Source organism: Mus caroli, unplaced genomic scaffold (genome assembly GCF_978045245.1).
Source record: "Mus caroli unplaced genomic scaffold, Mus_caroli_1 scaffold_15, whole genome shotgun sequence".
NCBI lineage: Eukaryota > Metazoa > Chordata > Mammalia > Rodentia > Muridae > Mus > Mus caroli.
In genome coordinates this window covers 111,634,362-111,657,954 of record NW_028227270.1, presented here as the reverse complement: position 1 = coordinate 111,657,954, position 23,593 = coordinate 111,634,362, and the positions used below count along the sequence as shown (strand labels likewise).

At 41.2% G+C, this 23,593-nt stretch overlaps 1 protein-coding gene across 3 annotated transcripts in view; it reads right to left on the bottom strand.

The window, feature by feature from the left end:
• Positions 1-5,421: 5,421 nt before the first annotated feature.
• Positions 5,422-23,593, bottom strand: part of Wdr37 (WD repeat domain 37) — a 64,671-nt gene continuing 46,499 nt past the window's right edge. For all 3 annotated transcript variants that reach the window (XM_029468304.2, XM_021180364.2, XM_021180365.3), the window contains 3 exons: positions 13,146-13,280; positions 12,596-12,710; positions 5,422-7,170 (listed from right to left, as the gene is read on the bottom strand). In XM_029468304.2, the coding sequence (XP_029324164.1) occupies positions 7,039-7,170; positions 12,596-12,710; positions 13,146-13,280 (382 nt within the window). In that variant the 3' untranslated portion in view covers positions 5,422-7,038. The remainder of the gene's footprint in view (positions 7,171-12,595; positions 12,711-13,145; positions 13,281-23,593) is intronic.

Sequence of the window (23,593 nt, the reverse complement as noted above, 5' to 3'; positions counted from 1 at the left end):
AAAGTAAATAGCACATAATTTCCCCCCATATGAGGGATATAAAAAGACTGGTCCTCTAGAAGTTGAGTAGTAGAACGGCAGTGACTAGATGCTGGGCAATGAAGAAGAATGGAAATGTTGAGGAAAGCCAGTCAGTGGTACTGTTAAAATTAAATAGGTTGGTTATGTCAGTTCTGCTGCAGAGTGACTGTAGGTAATCAAAATCTATATATAACTAAAAACTAGGATTACCAGCAAGAAATGTTTGTAGAGATATATTTACCCAATATTTGAATATTGTACAATGTACCTTTGATTCCAAATACCACATGGCACTTCATACATATATGGGGATATATATTGGGATATATACATATATAGGGATATATCTACACACACACACACATATATATATGTTTGGATACAGGGATATATATATATCCCTGTATCCAAACATTACATTGTACTTCATACATATGTGTGTGTGTGTGTATATTATATATATTGTCAATTTAAACATATATATTTTATGTGTCAATTTAAAAATCCAGAATTGGTCCAGCAAGATAGTTCAATGGTTAAAAATGATTCCTTTCAAATCTGACATGAGTTCTAGCCCCAGAACCCACACAAGAAAAAAGACTCTCATTAAGTTGTCCTCTGACCTCAACATACATGCCATGGAATATACACAATAAAAGAAGGAAGGAAGGGAGGGAGGGAGGGAAGGAGGAAAGGAAGAGAGAGAGAGAGAGAGAGAGAGAGAGAGAGAGAGAGAGAGAGAGAGAGAGAGAAAGAAAGAAAGAAAGAAAGAAAGAAAGAAAGAAAGAAAGAAAGAAAGAAAGAAAGAAAGAGAGAAAGAAAAAGAAAGAAAGAGAAAGATAATCCCAGCACTTGGGAGGCAGAGGCAGGCGGATTTCTGAGTTCGAGGCCAGCCTGGTCTACAAAGTGAGTTCCAGGACAGCCAGGGCTATACAGAGAAACCCTGTCTCACAAAACCAAAAAAACAAACAAAAAAAAAAAAAGAAGAAGAAAGAGAAAGAAAGAAAGAAAGAAAGAAAGAAAGAAAGAAAGAAAGAAAGAAAGAAAGAAAGAAAGAAAGAGAAGGAAGGAAGGAAGGAAGGAAGGAAGGAAGGAAGGAAGGAAGGAAGGAAGGAAGGAAGGAAGGAAAGAAGGAAAGAAGGAAAGAAGGAAAGAAAGGAGGTTGGTTGGTTTTTGAGACAGGATCTCACTATGTAGATTTGAATTGGCCATGTAGACCAGGCTGGCCTCAAAACAGAGATCCTTCTGCCTCTTCCTTCCTAGTTCTGGGACCAAAGGCATGTACCATGATGCCTGGGTAAATATAAAACTTTTTTTAAACACAGAATAAAATATTAAACAAGAAACAAATGAAAATTATGAAAAATAAAACACAAGGAGAAAGAAGACTAAAAGAAAATATGAAGAGTCCACTGATTACTGGGCCACTGGAGAACAAGGATCAGATGAAATATTTGAAGAAATAATAGGCAAATGAAACTTTGACGGCACAAGCATTTAATCCTATATTATAACCACAATCCTAGTATGCAAGATTATGAGCTTAGATTGAACGCTGGTCTACACAGCAAGACAGAAAGGAAGGAAGAGAAGAGGAAGATGGAGTTAGAGATGAAGGAGGGAAAGGAAGGAGAGCGGAGAGTATAATGATGGGTAAGAAGGGAGCAGGAAGTATACTGGTGGGTAAATATATACAGCAAATCTCGTCAAGCTCACCTATGCTTAGTTCTGTGTGTCAATGATCTAACAAGGATTAGTTACAGGAGAAAAATACGTTTACCAGCTGTACAGTTTGCTGTTCTGCAGGGCTAGGGATGAGACCCAAGCACTATACCCCTGAGCTGTTACACTCCAGCCCTGCTGCAAGAACGTTTTAATATTATTGGAGAATCAGAAAAGATGTAAAGCATATGTGTGGGAGAAAGTGGTTCAGTACTGCAGAACATCCCCCACCTATCCCTAAGATGCTGCTTTCCCAAAACACAAACTGAAAGAATACACATCTCTGCTCAACACAGTCAGTTCTTGGACTGCCTCCCAGACCTGAAACGATCTTCGGTCTCAGTATAAGAGCGACATAAGAAAACTACTTTGTTGTTTTATGTTCACACCTGGTAAATGAAATCCTTACTACATTTCCTGCTTGGACACATGGAGTTGTAAAATGTATTTGAAAACAACCCAATTCTGACACAGTACGTAGCATACTGCCTTTGTACGATTTCCTTAGTGACCATTTTTTCAGGAACACAAAATTAGCTTCATAGCCTCTTATGGAGTATGTACGAACTGACTGAGCATGAGATGTTCATAAATAAAGAAAGAACATATATCTGCAGTAAATAAAATGTGGTTGGATGATAATCTCAAGAGACCATCGTAAAGTATCAGCGTTCACTTTACACACACTTGAAATAGTACACATCTTTTTAATTTTAAAAATTACTCTTAATTATATACTATTATGATAGACTTAAGGAATATTACATTTGTTATGAATTATGAAAAACGGAAACACCAAGATTTGTGTTCTTACCATCCTTAAAGATGGAAGCAGCGAGATGGCTCAGCAGCCAAAAGCACTTAGTGAGTGAGCCTCGCCACCAGAGTTCAATCCCAACAAGCTACATGAGCGTAAAGAGAAAGCCTACTCCACAAAGGCGTCCTTTGACCTCCACATATACGCCACAACATGTGCATGCATGCACACATACTTGTGAAAACTTGTCTTTACACAAATTAAGCATGGAACTTGCAAAGCCCGAGCTTTCCCTATTTGATTCTCTGCCTTTCTACCCTGACCATGCCAGCCCAGAAAATATCAGACTAAATTTTGCATTTTTTGTTCCTATGTGATGACAGATAGTTGTATAATTGTGACAGGTAGATAGATAGATGGATGGATGGATGGATGGGCGGGCGGACGGACGGACGGACGGACGGATAGGCAGGCAGAGAGGCAGGCTTTGTGCCTTACAAAAATAGTTTCATCTTGTGTCTTTAATGGGTTACATTTTCACTCGCCATAAGGGTCCAAAGACCAAAAATGGCAAGGTAACCATATGTGGTTCCTTGCGTTTATAACTGATAGTAATATTCCACATTGTAGACTTACCATCACTTATATATGCGTGCCCCACAGATGTTTTCACCTTGTGACTGCTGGATTATGAAGATAAACACTGTAGCATACAATTTTCCAGTCACTGCAGTGTTTCCTATCGCAGCTAACACTATGTAAAAGTTCACTATCCTTAGCAGAGCCTTCAATCTAAGGCCTGGCCTCACTCCTGTCCCTGGTCTTCAATCTAAGGCCTGGCCTCACTCCTGTCCCTGGTCTTCAATCTAAGGCCTGGCCTCACTCCTGTCCCTGGTCTTCAATCTAAGGCCCGGCCTCGCTCCCGTTCCCTGGCCTTCTTAGCTGCCTGACATTCCCATCCTTACCTGCTGCCCAGCTTCCATTTCTCCTGTGGACATACACAACCCGGACTCAGCATCCTACACGATACTCTTATGTCGTGAGTACTGATTTTCACCTCACTTGCTTTTACAATGTCTTGCAACTTAAAATAAGCAAAAATTCCTTTACTTTTAATTTCCTTAATCCTTTATAGCATGGTTAATGAATTTTGATTGACTACTCTTTTTGACATATTCAGTCATATAAGCGCACACACGCTCACACACACACACACACACACACACACACACCTGTGCGCATCTTTCCTTTAACACTACCTTCAATGGTTACTGATGGACTGAATGGCTACTTTCTATTATTTTAATGTGGGGTGCGTGCGTGCCACTGGAGCTAGAGTTACAGATAGTGAGAGCTGCCAGATGTGGGTGCTGGGAACCAAATTCTAGTCTTCTAAAAGAACAGCAAACACTATTAACTACTGAGCCACATTGGAGCCCACAAATTTTGACCAAAGCTGCTTAACAAATGCTATTTTAATGAAGCTAAATTTAAATCTTGCAAACTTCATGACTTCATTTTCAGTTCCTTTCCACAACATGGCCCATGCTCTTTGTGCATAATTGAAATGTTCCCAGTTTTAAAAGATTTTTTTTAAATCCTAAATATTAGCAAAAACCAAAATCTATGCTAGTCTTCCCATTGCAAAATAAAAGGATAAAAAATATAACTGAGTTTTACAATTCACTCCCTTTCTGGACAGCTGTGATATTTCTATAACTCGACAATGCTTCACAAAGTAACATCTGAGGGGAGGGGTAAGAATGCAAGACTCCCAATGACACAAACCTTTATAATATAATTACGGAACACAAATGTTTTAATCAACTTCGTATTTCAATGAAGACACTGAACATTTACAAACAGTTACATCAATACAGTAAAGATAACTGATTCCACAGAACACTTATAAATGCACTTTTCCCTCAAAAATAAAACAAAACAAAATAAAACCTTTTTTCACAGATTTAAGTAACAAATGATTTACATAGTCTTCAGATTCCCAAATATGTACAGCTTTTTTGACTCTACAAAAACTGGTATGCTTCAGTTATGGTGGGGGCAGGGATATTTCTGTCCAACAAATCTCTTGGGAAATTTTATATTAATGCACATTTAGTAACCACACATTTCCCCTCCATTATTAAATGAAATTCTGGACACTCCAGCACATAATAGTGTTCCCAATTCCAAACACTATTTCTAATATAAGATTAGTTGTGGCAGATAGCATGACAGATCCTTAGCCACACGCACAAGGCCTACATACATTCATGAGCTCCAGCCCATGCCAATCATAGACTCTTAAAGATAACACTGTGCTCACAGCAGCAATGGGTTGAGAGCAGATGACAAGCAGCAGTTAATGTAAGTCACACCCTGCTGCTGAGCACTCTCATCGAGCACCATCAGGGTCTTCTGCCCTCGTGGAAATGCATGGGGAGCCTCATTCCTATGTCAGAGGCTAGTCCCTCCAGTTAGCCAAAGAAAATAAGCAGCCATTGGCAGCGAAGGACACTAGTTTGTATACAAGTCGATGATCACCAATAAAGACTTTTTAAAGCTCCAAAGCTGTGTCTGGTAGGTCTTATGTTTGATTTTGCTGTTTGTATTTGCATACATTTTTTCAATGTTCCTAACTATACCTAGACTTTGGGATTAAGATGCAAAGAACATAAGAACATGGCTTGCCACTGACATGAACAACTCTGTGAACAGAGTGGAATGGAGGGGTATGGAAACCCTGCGTGGCTGTAAAGTCAAGCAGTCCACAGGATCATCATCACACAGTACTCCACCATCAAGCAAAATACATTCAAGACAGCCAGAGCTGGCTCTAACATTTTAATCAACTACCGTGACCAGCCGGACTCAGCTCTCAAATACACCATGGTGAGACTCGTGATCAGAAATGGTCAGACTTTAAAAATACAACCTTTTTTTTTTTTTTAAAGTTGCAAAAACAAAATTACTCAAAGAATCTTTCTAACGAGTCAGATACGAAGTTCTTAAGATCAGCAACTTTGGTGCCCAAATCAAAGATGTCAATAACCAAGTTCTCACTCCTGGAAAGTGCCACCCAAATGTTCTATGCATATTATACATCTTATACCAAACTTCCTACCACTTACTAGAGTTCAGGTGCCCTCCTATGCCACCCAACGAGAAAGCCAGGGGTTGGGGGATGGGGGGTAGGTGAGGTAACCATAACAGTGTATTACCTCTTCTCTTCTCCCTAAATGGTCACTCTCCATAGGGCGGTATGGAAAGGATTAATGCCTTAGGGGCAGTAACTGAGATGTCTCTTTATCAAAACTGTAACTCTGTATGAAACACAAACATCAGATGAACAGTGATCTCTAGAAGGAGAGACGAAAGGCTCACTCGTGCAGTAGAAAGACTGGCACTGAGAGGTAGCCAAGCTGTTCAAGACAAGCCATTCTGCTTGCCTATATAACTATCTGCCATGGCTATCACCTTCACAGGCTACCTAGAGAGCCTTTCACCTTCAAGGTACATAGGGTACGGTTGTCTTTCTTGCCCTCTACCTTGAATTCAATAGTCCAGCTTTAAATCAAGTGCTTTATCCATGCAGCAGTGAGACTCCAAAGGTTTCCCAATATTTATTTTGAGGTAGTGCTCATTTATTTGCATTCTTGGCTCTCCAAACACCACCAAGGAAGTGAACCCATTTAGAAATATGAAAACCAAAGATGTAGAAAATAAATAATATTTTGTCTTCAGGTAGAAGGGCCTTTGTATAAAGATCAAGTCACATTCAATGGATAAATCATTTGAAACTTCTAAAAACTGTTTATAACCACAGCTATAAATTAAAGTGCTTTGAATTCTGTTTAATGTCTAAAATCAGTGATTAGAATAATCATATTTTAAAATTTGCTTGTATGAGACCTCAAGAGATTGAAATCATTTTCTACAAAATAGCAGAAACATTTTCTTCTCAAAAGAAATTCTGCACAAAACGTTGCAAATCCAGGTTACTTTACAGAACGGGAACAGAAGTCAAGAGTTGAAATGAAATTACACAACAGCACATTCTACAACTTCACATAAACCAAGTAAGTATGAAATCTGTCAGCCCTGCCTCGTGCTAGCCAATGCAAATGAGCTCTGCAGTCTTCCCAGGACAAGGTAGTTATGTATAGTTATACTCCAGACAATGTAACAGACTGTCTGTGCCTCACAACAGATACACAGTTCACATTTGATCCATACAATGTCATGTAATGCCCTACTGCTCATCTGTCAGCTTCAACAACGCAAAGCATTCTGTATGCTACATGGAGGTGAGCTTCACTTCTACTGACCAGAGGATGCCATTATACACAAGACAAAAATAAAAAACAGAATCACACATCTCTCTGTACACTTCATGCAAGCTGGGCACAATGTGAAAAGAACATGTACAAGGCACCCTTCCCAGGGTCAAACTCTCACTATAATGGCTGATTAATATGCAGAAGAGCCTGCATGAATCAAAAGTCCATGGCAAACTTGGAGCTAAGAACATCAGTGACTTATTTTTCTTGTAACAATGCAGGAATATTGATGTTCCACCCAATAGCTTGCCTATCGAACCCACAGGTAAATAGATTGCATATGGGGTGGTCTTCACTCCACGCTGAGCAGCACACCATTCGTCTGTGACCCTAGGAAGGAACACACAAAACAAAATTAATGCATTATTTCTGAAACAAAATTGAACACTTGCACCATGATAGCTACATTCCTTAAATGAATAATGTAATGTAAGCACCTGTAACTCAAGGGAGCCAAAACCTACTACACATGCATGGTAAAGGCTTTCAGAACCAAGCTAGAGCACTGTGTACCACTGGAATGGGTGAGTGAATGGGGCGAGCGCATACCAAAAGTCATAACTAGTCTTTTGAGAAAATGAATAAGCTTGTAATCATACACACAAAGATGATCACTTTGAAATTTTTAAATGAACAAATGAAGCTAGAAGACACATTTTCAGACACAAAACCAAATTCACTCAAATATCATTTAGTAAATACTTCCAATAATAAAAAAACTAAATATACATGTGATACAAGATGAAACAAAAATAAGAAATGATTTAACCCTCAGAATTTCTAATTAAATATCAAAATGTTGGAGGAAATTACTACAAAATAGTTTACAAAACTTACAGTGTGATACACTGTGTAGACATAAATATTTGAGCAGTTAAATAATGCCTAACACTCAGAATGTCTAAACACTACACATCAGGAATTACCCATAAATTAATGCAATAGCTCTAATGTGCTATGGTTATTATACAATACAGCATAAGAATTGAGTGAAACTGACAGGTATTTATCAAGTAAAAGAACTACTTAGCAAGGGCAGGATAAGATGTTCTACTGTAAAAACATTCAATATAAATAATGTTTATACATACAGGGAACTCAACCATGCTGCAAAAACCTAACTATTAAAAAAAAAAAATCTGTGTGACAGGTCTATTATGAAGGTGTCTTTCATTGATTATTTGCTAAGAGTTTGTTTTCGTTTTTTAAAGAAAAGGAAGAAATCACATCTACATCCATTAGTTGGCAATAAAGCCATGCCTTAGTACAGAACTACTTAAAAGATAAGTGTAGAGTATTTTCACAGAATACTGAAAATAGGTACTGGACAAATGGGTAAAAGGAAACGGCCATTTGGCTAAGAGCTACTAAGGGAGTAGCTGAGAGCCACACTTGTTTGACAAGAGTCACTGAAGAGGAAAGGGGAATGTCTGCACATCATGTGGTCACAGCATCAAGTACCCAGAGAAGGGGATGATCCACTAACACAGAGCTGAGCTACTCAACACTACTGTGGATAGTCACAACAGGCATTCTTTCATTAAAAGCCACAAGGATCCCATCATATCTGCAAACCTACAGATCAGAAAGCACTGGACCTCAGGACCTTTTGTCCCTGCAGCTCTTAACAGTCCTCATAGCATGCATCCTACACTATCCCCAAAATAAAACATTTTAAAGTTGCTGTCTTTTCAACTGGACATGTGGCATGCACACCTATAATCTAGCTACTTTAGCAGGCTCAGGGAGGAGGTTCCAAGTTGATGCCAGGCCAGGCAACTTAATACAACACTGTGACTCAGTGGTAGAACAAATACTTAGCAGGAGTGAGAACTCCAGGTTTGAAACCCAGTAGTGAAGAAAACAAGCTTCAGTTTCTTTCTACAGGGACTTGAAGTTCTTGTCATACAGATCTTTCACTTGCTTGATTAGTGTTACACCAAGATATTTTATAGAATTTCTGGCAATTGTGAAGGGTGTCATTTCTCTAATTTCTTTCTCAGCCCATTTATTATTTGTATAAAGGAAGGCTACTGATTTGTTTGATTTAATTTTATATCCAGCCACTTTGCTCAAGTTGTTTATATAGGAGTTCTCTGGCAGAATTTGGGGTTGCTTAAGTATACTATCATATCATCTACAAACAGTGATAGCTTGACTTCTTCTTTCTAATTTGTATCCCTTTGATATCCTTCTGTTGTCTTACTGCTCTAGCTAGAACTTCAAGTATAGGAAGATGTATTTGATTAGATAGGGAAAGTGGGCAACCTTGTCTTATCCCTGATTTTAGTAAGATTACAAAACAACAACCTACAGATTGGGAAAAGATCTTCACTAACCTTATATCCAACAAAAGGCTAATATTCAAAATATATGAAGAACTCAGTAAGTTAGACTCCAAAAACCCAATAAATGAATTAAAAAGTGAGGTAAAGAGCTAAAAAGAGAATTCACAACAGAGGAATCTTGAATGGCAGAGAAGCACTTAAAGAAATGTATAGCATACTTAGTTAGCAGGGAAATGCAAATCAAAACAACCCTAAAATTCCACCTCACACCAATCACAGAATGTCTAAGATGAAAAACTCAAGAAACAGCAGAAGTTGGAGAGGATGTGGAGAAAGAGGAACACTCCTCCATTGCTGGTGGGATTGCAAACTTGTACAACCACTCTGGAAATCCATCTAACAGTTCCTCAGAAAAGGAAAGAGTTCTACCTGAAGACCTGGTATACCGCTCTTGGGCATATACTGAAAAGATGTTCCACCATACCACAAACCACTATTTTCATTGCAGCCTTACTTGTAATAGCCATAAACTGAAAGCAACCCAGATGTCCCTCAATCAAATAATGGATACAGAAAATGTGGTTCATTTACACAATACAATACTATTCAGCTATTAAAAACGAGGACAACAAATTTTGCAGGCACTCATCCAGAGTGAGGTAGCCTAGACCCAAAAGGACATGCATGGTATGGTATGTACTCATTGATAAGTAGGTATTAACTAAAAAGTGCAGAATACTCCCACAGACCCTAAGAAGTTAAACAAGAAGTGCTTAAATCCCACTTAGAAGGGAGAACAAAATAATCATGGGAGGCAGAAGGGAGGGACTTCGGTGGGAGAGGGAAGGGATAGGGGAAAAGGAGGGTAGGATGAGGTATGGGGGAAGACAAGACAGAAGCTGAGAGGGCTAGGAGAATGAATAGAAATGTGCGGCTGCCAGTGGTGGGGGACAGGGAGTATGGGGGAACCTCTAGAAAATCCCAGAGACCTGGTATATGAGAGGCTCCTAGGACCTTACCCAAAATGCCTAACACTGAGGAAATAGAACCTGAAGAGACCACCTCCAGTAGTGAAACAGGGTCCCCAGTAGCAGGATGGGGCTACCCACCTACCTTCAAAATATCTGACCCACAACTGTTCCTGTCTAAAAGAACTGTTCCTGTCTAAAAGAAATACAGGGACGAAAATGGAACAGAGATTGAAGAAATGGCCAACCAGTGACCAGCCCAACTTGGGATCCATCCCATGGGCAGGCACCAAACCCCAACACTATTGCTGATGCCATGTTGTGCTTGCAGACAGGAGCTTAACATGACTGTCCTAAGAGGTTCTACCAGCAGCTGACTGAGACTGAGGCAGATACTTACAGCCAAACATCGGACTGTGGTCAGGGACTCCTATGGAAGAGTTAGGGGAAGGATTGAAGGAGCTGAAGGGGATGGCAACCCCATAGAAAGACCAACAGTGCCAACTAACCTGGACCCCTGGGAGGTCCCAGAGACTAAGCCACCAACCAAAGAGTATGCATGGGTTGGTCTGAGGCCCCAGGCACATATGTAGCAGAGAACTGCTTTGTCTGGCCTCAGTGGGAGAGAATGTGCCAATCCTGTAGAGGATGGTTGATGTCCCAGGAAAGGGGGATTCTAGCCAGGGGGGGGAGGGTACCCTCTCAGAGGCAAAGGGGAGAGGAGATGGGGTAAAGAACTCTGGGAGGGGGGACAAGATTTGGGATATAAATAAAACAATTAAATCAAACAATCCAAAAAAAAAAAAAAGTAAAACCTTTTGGTGGGCAGGCACTTTGTGACCTTGTAGGAAAATGAAATGTTTTCACTCTTCTTTGATGAGCATCTCCCTACAGTGTGTGCTCAAAGAACCAAAAGATCACATTAACCTAGGCAGCGTACTGTTGTGACTGGTAACAGAGTGGCTGAGACATCGCTGCTGGAAGGACTGCCATGCTTGGAAACTAGTGTGCCATCCAGAGAGAACGGGTGCCATGCTGGCAGCTACTATCCCACCATGGGTACTCTACACACTGCTCTCCAAACTCATCCTAGTGTTCAGTGTTTGCAGGACACACTGGTCCAGAGCTGGCTTGTGAACTGTACTCTGAAGTATTACGTGATGAAGTGGGAGTCAATCAACATGGAGAAATCAAAAGAAATACAGCCAACAGGCAGCAACAGATGAATGTTGTAAGGTATGCAAGCAATGCTCAAAGGATGCGTGTATGTGCAAACAGACAAGTGAGCTGGAGGGACCAGGGAACAGATCCACTAACAGACCATACTGGCTGACTCATCAGACCTTACAGTAGAATTCAGTTATGAGCCAAAGGGAAAAAGAGCAGAATGACTAGTGTCCTGGCTAGCTTATGTCAACTTGACATAACACTTGACAAGAGCCATCTGAAAGAAGGAAGCCGATTGATCTGAGAAAATGTCTCCATAAGACACAGCTCATTGTCTTTCTTAGCGATTGAGCTGAAGTCGTCCAGCAGGGTTTGGGTGGTTCCCCCCTGGGCTGCTTGTCCTAGGTTCTCTAAGAAACCTGAGCTGAACAAGTCCTGAGGAACAAGCCAGGAGGCAGTACCCCTTCATGGCCTCTACATCAGCTCCTGCCCTTAGGTTCCTGTCCTGCTTGAATTCCTGTCCTGACTTCCTTCCATGATGAACAGTGATATGGAATACAAGCCAAATAAAACCTTTCCTCCCCAAGTTGGTTTGGTCTTGGTGTTTCATCACAACAATGGTAACCCCAACTAAGATACTGTGCTTTGGGATCTCAGTTAAGCACGCAGCCAAAAGAAAAGAACTCTGCCTCCACTACTTATCAACTCACATACTACAAGCTGAGGCCCCAGCCCCTAACCCACATAGTATACGCTGAGGCCCCAGCCCCTAACCCACATACTACAAGGTGAGGCCCCAGCCCCTAACCCACATAGTATAAGCTGAGGCCCCAGCCCTAACCCACATAGTATACGCTGAGGCCCCAGCCCCCACTTCACAGAGCATCAAGAAGTCATCCAAGGGCCTGCTTTAAGGCACCAGGGCTAGGTGTTCCTTGGAAACATTCTGATCCTGCTGGGCTAAACTGGAGCCATGAATGCAGGCACTAGGGGATGAGATGAACAGAACAGGCAAAAGCATCCACCAAACTCCTGTATCTCACGTCTGATGGTAGCAAGGAATAATTCCCTAACTTATACGGAAAACAGTTTCTATTTCTGGTGAAACCCCACCATAGGAAGATGTTTCTCTGGTCGGAGGCAGAGGTAGGTATCCCATCTCCAGGAGTTCCCACCAATCTAAGACTAGCTCATCATCTCATGAAACACTTGCTAAAGTTAATTTTAATGTCTTCTAAATAGATTAATGTGGTCTGTTTGTATTTCTCTGAGGCACCACTGATACTACAAATTCTCCTTTGCTGTTCATAACGAACACACTGTAACCAATACCTGTCGGCTGCTCCGGGGAAGCCGTGCTAGCCTCACTCCCGACATATCAAACAATCGCACTTGCCGGTTGTCATGGGGGAGGGCTATGATTTTTTGGCCAACACATACATTGATCCTACAAAGAAGACATAGAAACAAGTTTGTATAAAACTGACAGTGTAGTATTTTCAATTTACAGAAAATAATTCACATTTCAAGACAAACTAAATGAGTAAACCACATGGGAAGTCTGCCTATGACACAGGACAAGAGCTCAAGGAACACTTAACTGCCAGATCACAAGTGACTCCACACACACGTACAACACAGATAGTCAGTCCTATAGCACACAGAGCCTCTCAGTTAACAAAGCCCTAAAACAAGTGGCTACCAAAGGTCTTTTCCAACTCTTGTCTTTCTACACTGCCATACTACACACTGAGTAAGTTTAAGTTGTTACAGATACTGAAATCACATAAGAAGAGAATAAAATATATTTCCCCAGGAGGTTGAACTCTCTTCCCAAAAGCTGTATGCCCAAACAAGACAATAAATTACAATCAACCCTTACCTATTAATGGCAGAGTCTGTACGAATTGTCGCAATTGGAGATCTCATATTTTTTAAATCCCAGACTTTTACTGTGCGGTCATCACTGCCTGAAACGACGTTGTCTCCCACAGTGAACACAGCAGAGGTCACAGTGCTACAGGTAAAGGTTAGACACATCATCAGTTAGAGTTCAGGATGTACCAAACGCCCTCCCACAGTAAACAAAGTTTTGCATCCAGAGGGAGCAACAGAGGGCAAGGAGATTGGGGATGTGCACATTTATAGTGTCCTCTACTCTGCAAGCCTGCGTCTATTTCTTAAACTCTCCTTGTAAATATGTTAAATAAAGACCCCTGCTTTCCGTGCCAATAGAGGAGGAGAATGCACTGTCTACTCTGTCCTATCATCCTCGACAGCCCAGCAAGACATTACTAGAAAAATATAGATTAAACAGCCTGCCAAATGTCTATATATTTAAGTCTGGTGGGATGAATTAAATAACTAAATCTACTCAAACTATAACTTCCAATTCAATCAAAGCACACGAGTTATGGAAAACACTGGGTAATTCACAAGTGGCAAAGTTCAACTGACATTTTTTCCAAGTAAGATACACTCATGAGATAGCTCTGTCAGTAAAATATTTGCCACACAAGCACTAGGTCCCAAGTTCAGTCCCCGGATCCCATATAAAAAGCCAGGCATGGCAGTGTGTAGTCCTAGGGCTGAGAGGGCAGAGACTGGAGGATTCCTGGAATGCTAACCACCAAGTCTTCTGAAATCTGTGAACTCCAGATTCAGTGAAAGAATTGGTCTCAAAAACTAAGGTGAAGAGCAAATCAGCAGATTCAAAGATGCCAATGCAAGAGTCTCTCAAGACTCTATCCTTGCCTCTACAGCTGTCTTCCACTGACACAAAACCCAGGGCCATCCCTTCCATGTGAAGGCTCACCACTCACATATTACCATACAAGATGACAATCAGGTAAGCTTAGTTACGATGTCTTTTTATTCCCACAAACCATTAATTTGGAAAGAAAAAAAAAAAAAAAAAAAAAAAAGCTTTGTTTCTGTATCCTAAATTTACACACATTAACTACTTGGAACTCAGATATTCCAATTTAAATGACACTTGGTCCTGTCCCACAATCTGTACCAAGATGTGATTTCATGTTCTATTGAGGCTCATTATAGGAATCTAATCAGTCACTAGGTCCAACTTATGAAAACTCTATTAATCTGAATAGGCACAGCTAAGTTCTAATTAAGTCTTAAGTTCTACTACATTAATCAAGGATTTTAAACACCACCACCAGTGTAGCTACTAAGAACCAAAAGGTTTTCAACAAGACCTGACAAAAACTACGGCACACCACTGAGGCCCAGAACACAACCAGGACAAATACTGGGTGTGCAAAACTATTTTCACATTAATACACCTTGTCTTATGCAAGACAAGCTTTGCCATGGCACTGACATCAGCAACACAATTTTGCCCGTGCCAAAGTACTCAACTACAACTGGCACTGGGTGGAATTACCGTCTGAGGGTGGGTATGCTGGACACTGAGAAGTACAGCAGCTTTCCTCCTTCCATTCGTCTGATGCCAGTGGGTACCTCCTCCCTACATGTGACAATCAATGACTTGCAAAACCACCTGCGTTAGAAACACTGCACTATGTCTGGATGGGGCATAAACAACACACAATACACAGAAATATATGATACCGGGAGAAAGAGACATATAGACACACCTGTAAATCATGACTGACCTCTCTGTATTATCTGATGATTAATTTTATTTTATCTGCATTGGTGTTCTGTCTGTGTGTATGTCTGTGCGAGGGTATCAGATCTCCTAGAACTAGTATCACAGTGAGCTGTGAGCTGCCATGTGAGTGCGGGAACTGAAGCCATGCCCCCTGCAACCCCAGAGATTCTTTACTTAAGTAAATAACAGCATAGGGCCTGACTTTAAATGAAGTGTAGCAAAGGTTTCAGGAACATTTAAAAATCTTTTTTATACTGCTAGAGATTTGAAAAGCATGAGGTAAAGATATCCACTGACTTCTGTTTGCAGTATATTCTAGGAGGTTTTGGCCAAGTTAAATTTCAGCTAGCATCTTGCTCAATTAATACAAAGGGAAAAAAAGCCTCAACAAAAGATCATCTGACCCTATGTTAATGAAATGCTAGAAGACATTAGGTTCTTAATAAATCACAATCCTGACAGGTATTGTAGGACATCAAAAGAAAAACCTGGCAAAGAGGCAGTAGTTTTAAAGGCACCCTTGGACCATGGGTCCCACAGGGAGGCTAGTGAACTACAACCACTCACTGGAAAAGCCTCCGTCTCTGCCAAACTCCAGCAAAACTCATTTATCTTGTCGTGGAGAGCAGCCGAGCATGTACTTCCAGCTGACAGTATGGTACCTTCTCACCGCACACCACTGCCTGATCTGGAACATTCTGCTCCCTCCGTGGGTCTCAATCAACGGAAATACTGTAATGCTAGCACTCCTCATTAGGACTAACAGCTGTCTTCCCAGTCACACAGAGACCCAAAACTGTTTTGCATAACAATCTGCTGAAATTTCACAGTTAAGAAAAAAAAAAATATATGATGTGGAAAATGCTGGACCATGAAATGCTAATGCACTGTGCTTCTCTGGCATCTTCTCAGAAGCCAACTACCAGGCTGCCATCCGGTCCCCCCGCCCCACCCTTTTTTTTAACTGTAAGTTCCTACAAAAGAGCCCTTCTGTGGAACAGGAGATCCGGTGTGTACAGACAGTAAGCAGTCCCTACGTGGACACACAACTGTACAGGACACTCCCCATCAGGAGACAGGCTTCTGTGTCCCAGCACACAGAACCCATCTTTCAAAGGGATGAGCTTTGTCCTCTGTCCACTTTAGCACATCTGTTGCTGCCCTTGTTCAGCTCGTGTTTAGGCGGCCATGTTGATGAGACTTATAGCTTCTGACACTACTAGGAGAACATCTCATAGCAAATTCCCTAATCCCCTTAACATCTTTTGGTAGTGTTTTGTGGATGTAAAATATGTGCATATAACAATTTAAAAAAAAAAAAAAAGGGCTGGAGAGATGGCTCAGCGGTTAAGAGCACTAACTGCTCTTCTGAAGGTTCTGAGTTCAAATCCCAGCAACCACATGGTGGCTCACAACCATCCGTAATGATATCTGATGCCCTCTTCTGGTGTGCCTGAAGACAGCGACAGTGTACTTACATGTAATAATTAAATAAATCTTTAAGATAAGTAAATAAATAGGTCATGAATTTGAAGGAGAACAAAGAAGGGTACCTAAGAAGATTTGGCGGAAAAAGGAGGGGAAATGATATATTTTAATTATATCATAATTTCAAAATTATTTTAAAAGAAATGTACATGGAGCTGGAGAGATGGCTCAGCAGTTAAAAGAACTTGTTGCTCTTGCAGGGACCCAGACTTGGTTCTCAGAACACAACTGATAGCTCACAAACATCTCTTTAAGAACACAAATCTATTTTAAATTATTACTAAACAGTTAAAATACTAAGCTTCATACAATAAGCCAGGCAGTGGTGGTACACACCTTTAATCCCAGCACTCAGGAAGTGGAGGCAGGCAAATCTATGAGTTGGAGGCCAGCCTAGTCTACAGAGTGAGTTCCAGGACAGTCAGGGCTACACAGAGAAACTGTCACAAAAAGCCAAAGGCTTCATACAATAATATTATTCGTGCAATACCAAATGTCAACACTTATTTGCTTTCTTGAAATCTTGTCTTTCTGACTTAAAAACATTTTGAGTTTAGAATATTTTAACTATATTGATAACTTTAAAGAAATTAGCAACAAATACATTGTTTAAACTTAGTGAAAAGTGACCTTCCTCGGCAAAAAAAAAAAAAAATTCATACTATAATGGCATTCTTCCAATATCAAGGGTCAATCCGATGTTTCTTGAAATCTGGTCTTTCTGACTTAAAAAAAAACATGTGTTTTATTTTATTCTAAAGTAGTTTAGAGGGCTGGTGAGATGGTTCAGCAGCTAAGAGCACTGGCTGCTCTTCCAGAAGTTATGAGTTCAATACCCAGCAACCACACAGTGGCTCACAACTATCTGTAATGGGATCTGGTGCCCTTTTCTGGTGTGTCTGAAGACAGCAACAGTGTTTTCATAAATAAAAATAAATAAATAAATCTTTTTTTTTAAGTCATTTAGAATATTTGTAATTATATTGGTAATTTTAAAGAAAGTGGCAATAAATGTATTGTTTGAACTTGGTGAGAAGTGGCCTCCCTTGGTTTTTAACTATTTAACTTTCCACTTATTTTCTGGACCCAAGATACTGACTGTCAATTAACAGTAACCAACATCTCAAAAGCAGATATTATAAAATCATTTTTATATATAGAAATTTTGAGGTTCTATTTTTTTGAAGTATTCTAAATTACATTTTATAACAACTTTTAACCTAATATAATGCTTTGGCGATGAGATGGCTGGAAAGTGAAAAGGTGCTTGCCACCAAGCCTATCCCCAGAACCCAATGGTGGAAGGAGAGAACTGACTGTCAAGGTGACCTCCCGACACACGGGAGTACCCTCTCATGCTCACACATATACACATGCACACGACACAAAATAAGCATCTTAATATAGTGCAGACAAGATTTATTCATTAGAAAGAGAGAAAGTGAAGCCACTACAGTATACTGTAAGTTTCTTTACTCTTAAATATTAATAGATGAGCAAAAACCTCAAACAACAAAAACAAAAATCACTCCTGCTTGAATCAACACAAGTCGCTAGTGGCACCACACGGCAGAGTGGCCAGGTGGGTACTTGCTCCCAGTCCTGGGTCAGCAGTGACTGCTCCCGGGCCTGAGAAAGGCCCTCGTCCCCCAAACAAGGAAGCTGACCAAAATGAATCCAACTTGAGGACGGGGTTACTTCTACCTATCCAACACTGAGCTGTGTGAGCTGAAAGCAGCTAGCTACATCTTGAGCCACAAGAAGAAATTAGCTGCAGACACCGTGAGAAAACCTCTCAGAGGTGGTAGAGTACAATGCGTCTATCTATATGAATGCACACTATGTATGTATAGAACAGTTATTACAACTTCCCACAGACAGAAATAGATGCTACCGACAAATTTGTAAGGAATACCCTAAAGCAAGGTACACTTATTTGACTCTGCCTCTCACTGAGAAGGCTAAGAAAATAACAAGATGGTGTTAAGAAGGACCCATGAGTTCTATGCTTAGGCAAGGAAGAAAGATGGAAAATAAAACGTCACTTTTAAAGGGACATTTTTAAAGTTCAGAATGAAATTAGGCATGGCAGTTTGTCCCATAATTCAAAAGATGGGGCAGGAGGGTTACCAAAAGTTTGAAGCTAGCCTGTGATACATAATTAAGTACAGTTCAGCCTAGGCTACATACAAGTGAGACTGTTTCAAAAGGACAAGCCCACAAAAAAATGTTCAGAATGAGTTATTATCACAACTCAGTAACATATAGGAATTCTTTAAAGAGAGCAAACCAAGAAAACAGCTGAGTACCCCAGCATGTGGAAAATTCTCCCTGTCTACTTCTGGTTGCTGGAAGGCTAATACTTGAGAGGCAACCACTCTACAGACATCAAACCCCTCCATCCTTTATAATCATGACAGTACCACCATAGGCAAACAGCCCTAGTGCGACCATACATCAGACTGCTGGAAGAAATTTCTAGAACTGCTCTCCAACCTAGAAAAACAATGCGTCTCCATCCACCACCCACCATCAGATGTAGCTGCCACAGGAACAGGGAAGGGAGCTGACTGAAGCTCTGCAATGGGAAAACTCATGGCCTACTCATCTTCATCAAGCTGAGGTTAACACATACTCTTAAGCTAAGGTTCAGATATCACATAAGTGACACCTATAGGCCAATCAACTTGCTAAAGATAGCCACCATGCCATCCTCTGCATTACATAGGCCTTCAAGGAGCCCAGCACTGCTGACTGGTAGGGAATGGCAGTCACAGTCCCACTGGTTTCTCCCTAAAAAGTTCTAGAGTCCAGACTACATTCTAGTAGACTCCCAGTTAGCTACAGATCTGTAATCTTCCTTAATGCCCCTGGCCTGGCTGACTGTATGTCCCCCTGGGAACCACACCTAATTCAGCAGCTCGGCACTCCCACGCCTGCCTCGCCAATGGGCCTCATGCTCCGTGACCTGCACATGCCCCACGCTCCCCAGCCACAGATGCTTACTTCTTTCTTCCCTTCACCGTTTACCTGAAGAGACTTCCAGAACCAAAAGCCACAGAGAGCATTCAATCACCAGATTCTGCATTTCCATCTGCCTCTGCCTGACAGGAACAAGGCCATCGTGATGCCTCCCTCTGGTCTACCAAGTCTCAGCTCTATGGCATTTCCCATAGTCCTCAATCTGTAAACAAACCTTTAGCTTCCTCTCTACACTCTTCCTCAAACCTCGCAGAACCCATGCCTAATCAATCCCCCGCCCCCAAAGGAGCAGGTCAAGTCACTGGTGCCAGACAAGCCTGAGACAAGGATGCAGCCCTACTGCCAGCCCCCGACAGCCATGCTGGCAGCTGGCCTCGAGCCTCACTTCCCACCTCACTGCCAGTAACTATTCATTTCACACTCCTAGTGAGATTGATTTCACAGCTGTGTAATATGTGACGCGTTTCACATCAGCTTCTTCTTGGAAAAGATATATACCAACACAAATAGAGCACCTTACTTTACAAAACCTTTCCCACAGTAAATGTTACTGGAAAAGCTACAATTCTAACACCCTACAATAAAACAGCTTCCCTTCAAAATCAGGCAAACGACACTTTTACTATGAACCAATTATCCTACTTTCTGAAGCCGTCTCTACTTACTGCTCTGAATGCATACAAGGCTTTACCTCAGGGCCTCAACACTGCAGGCACGGCGACGGCCCTTCGCACTTACTAACCAAGCAGGAGAAAAGATATCATCTGTATCATTTTACTACTGTAGAAATGTCAACCCACAGGTCTAGAACAGCACTCTGCTTGTGCTCTCTAGACTAAGCAACAGTACTCATCTCTGTGCTCTCTAGACTAAGCAACAGTACTCCTCTATCTCGGTGCTTTCTAGACTAAGCAACAATACTCATCTATCTCAGTGCTCTCTAGATTAAGCATCAGTATAAAACTGTATGCTCTTGGCCCATTTTATAACACAAAAGGGAGTACTTAACACCCATACATTCAAGTCCTTGCTTTATAGGAACGTACCTTAAGCTATTACCCAGAATTGACATATGTTGATATGTCATCTGTGGTTGTTTGAATATGCTTGGCCTGGGAACTAGCACTATTAGGAGGTGTGGTTTTGTCAGGGTGGGCTTTGAGGTCCTATGCTCACGCTCCACCCAGTGCAGAAGAAAGCCTCTTCCTGGTTGCCTGCAGAAGGAGTCTCTCCTGATTGCCTTCAGACCAAGATGCAAAACTCTCAGCTCCTTCTCCAGAACCATGTTTGCCTGGACACTGCCATGTTTCCTGCTATGGTGATAGTGGGACTAAGCCAAAGAATCTGTAAGCCAGCCTCAATTAAATGGTTGCCTTTGTAAGAATTGCCTTGGTCATGGTGTCTCTTCACAGCAATGGAAACCCTAAGACACTACCTTAAAAATGTTAGGAGCAGCCAGGGAAACAGTTCAGTGGCAGAATGTTTCCCTACCATATGAGGGTCAGAGTTTGATCACCAATATTTTTTCACCCTGGTACATACACACACACACACATTTATTGCTTTTAGTATACATATAAGGAGCAGTAAATGGAGAAAATGAGGACTGAAAAAAAAAGTATCATTAGACATTGTTTTAGACACTGATCCACTGGCACCATGACCAAAGGAAAACATTTAATTGAGACTGGCTCACAGTTCAGAGGTTATCAGCATGGTCTGTTATCAGCATGGTGGGAAGCATGGCAGCACATAAGCAGACATGATGCTTAAGAAGTAGCAGACAATTCCTACATCCGGATCCACAGAGAGCATAAGGGAGATGACATGGGATCTGGCTTGGGCTTTTGAAACCTCAAAGCCCACCCCCAGTGACACACTTCCTCCAGCAAGGCCACACCTCCTAATCCTTCTCAAGCAGTGCCACTCCCTGATGACTAAGCATTCAAATGAGCCTAAGGTAGCTATTCCTAGTCAAATCACCACAGACATTAACATAAAGAACCACAACTGACTTCAGAAAAGCCAAAACAGAAGACAAAGTAGATATACAAAACTCAAAATGCACCAGTCCATTTAATGTGGGAACGACATTAAATTAACAGCATTCATCAGGGTATCCGTATCTCCCTTGCTTTACTCAAACATGACATAGTAGAGGAGTGAAAGTCATAGAGAAATTCACTTTTGTGGGACAGCTGGCTCCCCAAAGATGGCAGTTAATATCTGATCCACTACTCAGTGTCTGCACCCTGTAGCACCTGTGCAAAGCAGAGGATCTAGGCAGGAGCTGACTCAGGAAGGAAGTTACAAGTTTGATCAGGTGACTGGATGTCCATCAGTATTGGCTTTTAATACTAATATCCCTACCATCTTCCCCCAGAAGCTGGAACCTTAGACAGCTCCTTTCATTCCTATGCTGTGGGTTCTACACAGTACAAAGTGGTTTCTGCCTACACACACCTTTAATCTCAGCACTCAGGAAGAAGGAGGTGAATCTCTGTTGAGTTTGAGGGCAGCCTGGTCTACAAAGTTCCAGGACAGCCATAGCTATACAGAGAAATTCTGTCCAAAAAAAAAAAAAAAGGCAAACAAAAATCCCGCCTCTCCTTGGATATGGATATATCTCCTATCTGCCTCAGTGAGTCAGAACATTTCTAGTTTGTGGTAAAACCCTGATGGCTGTTCTTTGCACCACTTTAGTGACGGCTCACAACAAAACTATTGATTCATCATCCACTGAAAATACACTTATTTCCTTCTGATACTTGCTTTTATTGGTTTCTGAACAGCTCAGCCCACTTCTTTAGTTGGTTACACAGGATTTCAGTGTTGTCAAAGCTGGCCTCAAACTCAACATACTCCTGCTGTAGTTTCCCAAGTACTAGGATCACAGCATGAGCTTAAGTAACCCTCCTACTTTTGAAAACTATATTCCAAATAAGGTGCAACTTTAAGATGCGCCACTTGGATTAACATACTATCTACTCAAACTGTAAGAGTGAGCACACGTGAGGCGCTCTTACAGCTGCTGGCACAGACAAGCTGACTTGCCCATTAACCCAGACACACCTGCAGAATGGTATCCACAGCACTCCAAAACAACTGTAAATTCAGTGTCCACCACAAGCTTATACAGCAACTATGTGTCTAATATATTGGTCACTTATTCATAGTTAAGTTAAAAAAACAAACGCGGGCTGGTGAGATGGCTCAGCGATTAAGAGCACCAACTGTTCTTCCAAAGGTCCTGAGTTCAAATCCCAGCAACCACATGGTGGCTCATAACCATCTGTAACGAATTCTGATGCCCTCTTCTGGAGTGTCTGAAGACAGCTACAGTGTACTTACATATAATAAATAAATAAACAAACAAAAATAAATAAATAAATAAATAAATAAATAAATAAATAAATAAATAAAAACCGCACTCACTCCACAAGAGCACAAAGCAGTGCAGGTAGGCGCTACTTCTGCCAACTGTCCACTATGCTTCTCTGTGAGCTCGTACAACCTGGGTAAGCTAATAGTTAGACTGAGAAAATGGACGAAGGATATAGTGCAGTTGGAAGAGTACTTGTCAGTAGCAAGTACAAAGCCCTAGCTCGGTTTCATCCTCAGAAACACACTGGGCATAGTAATAGTAGCCAACTCTCAGATGGTGGAGACAACAGGACCAGAAGTTCCAGGCCATCCTCAGCTAGTTTATGACCGGCCAGTCCCTGAACCAAAATAAAAACTTAAAAATCAAGGAAAACCTAAAACAGGAGTTCATACCTTCCCATGAGCCTATTAGCCCTTAGCTATTTTCTGCCTTGATTAATCCATTTTTATTTTTACTGCTTGAGAATTTCATACAAAGAACGTGTTTTAATCAAGTCTATTCACCATTCCCTCCCCTCCAATTCCTTCCCTAACCCTTATTTACCATTTCCCCCCAAGCTCATGTTTGTTTGTTTATTTGTTCTTAGCTCAAAGTCTAGCCAGTGCTACAAGTGTGTGCACAGGTTAGGACCATCAGCTGGCACATAGATAGTCTCTTAAGGGCCGAACCCCTAAGGAAAACTCAGGTGTGATTTTGAGGACACTGTAATCTTACAGATCACTTTATTTCTCGGTCCTTTCTGGAGCTATACTGTCCCTAGAAAGTATTACTCACTGGTACCTATGATTCCAAACTACGTCCTCCTCACACAGGAGTGTCAAGGTGGTCTCCAGCAGTAAAG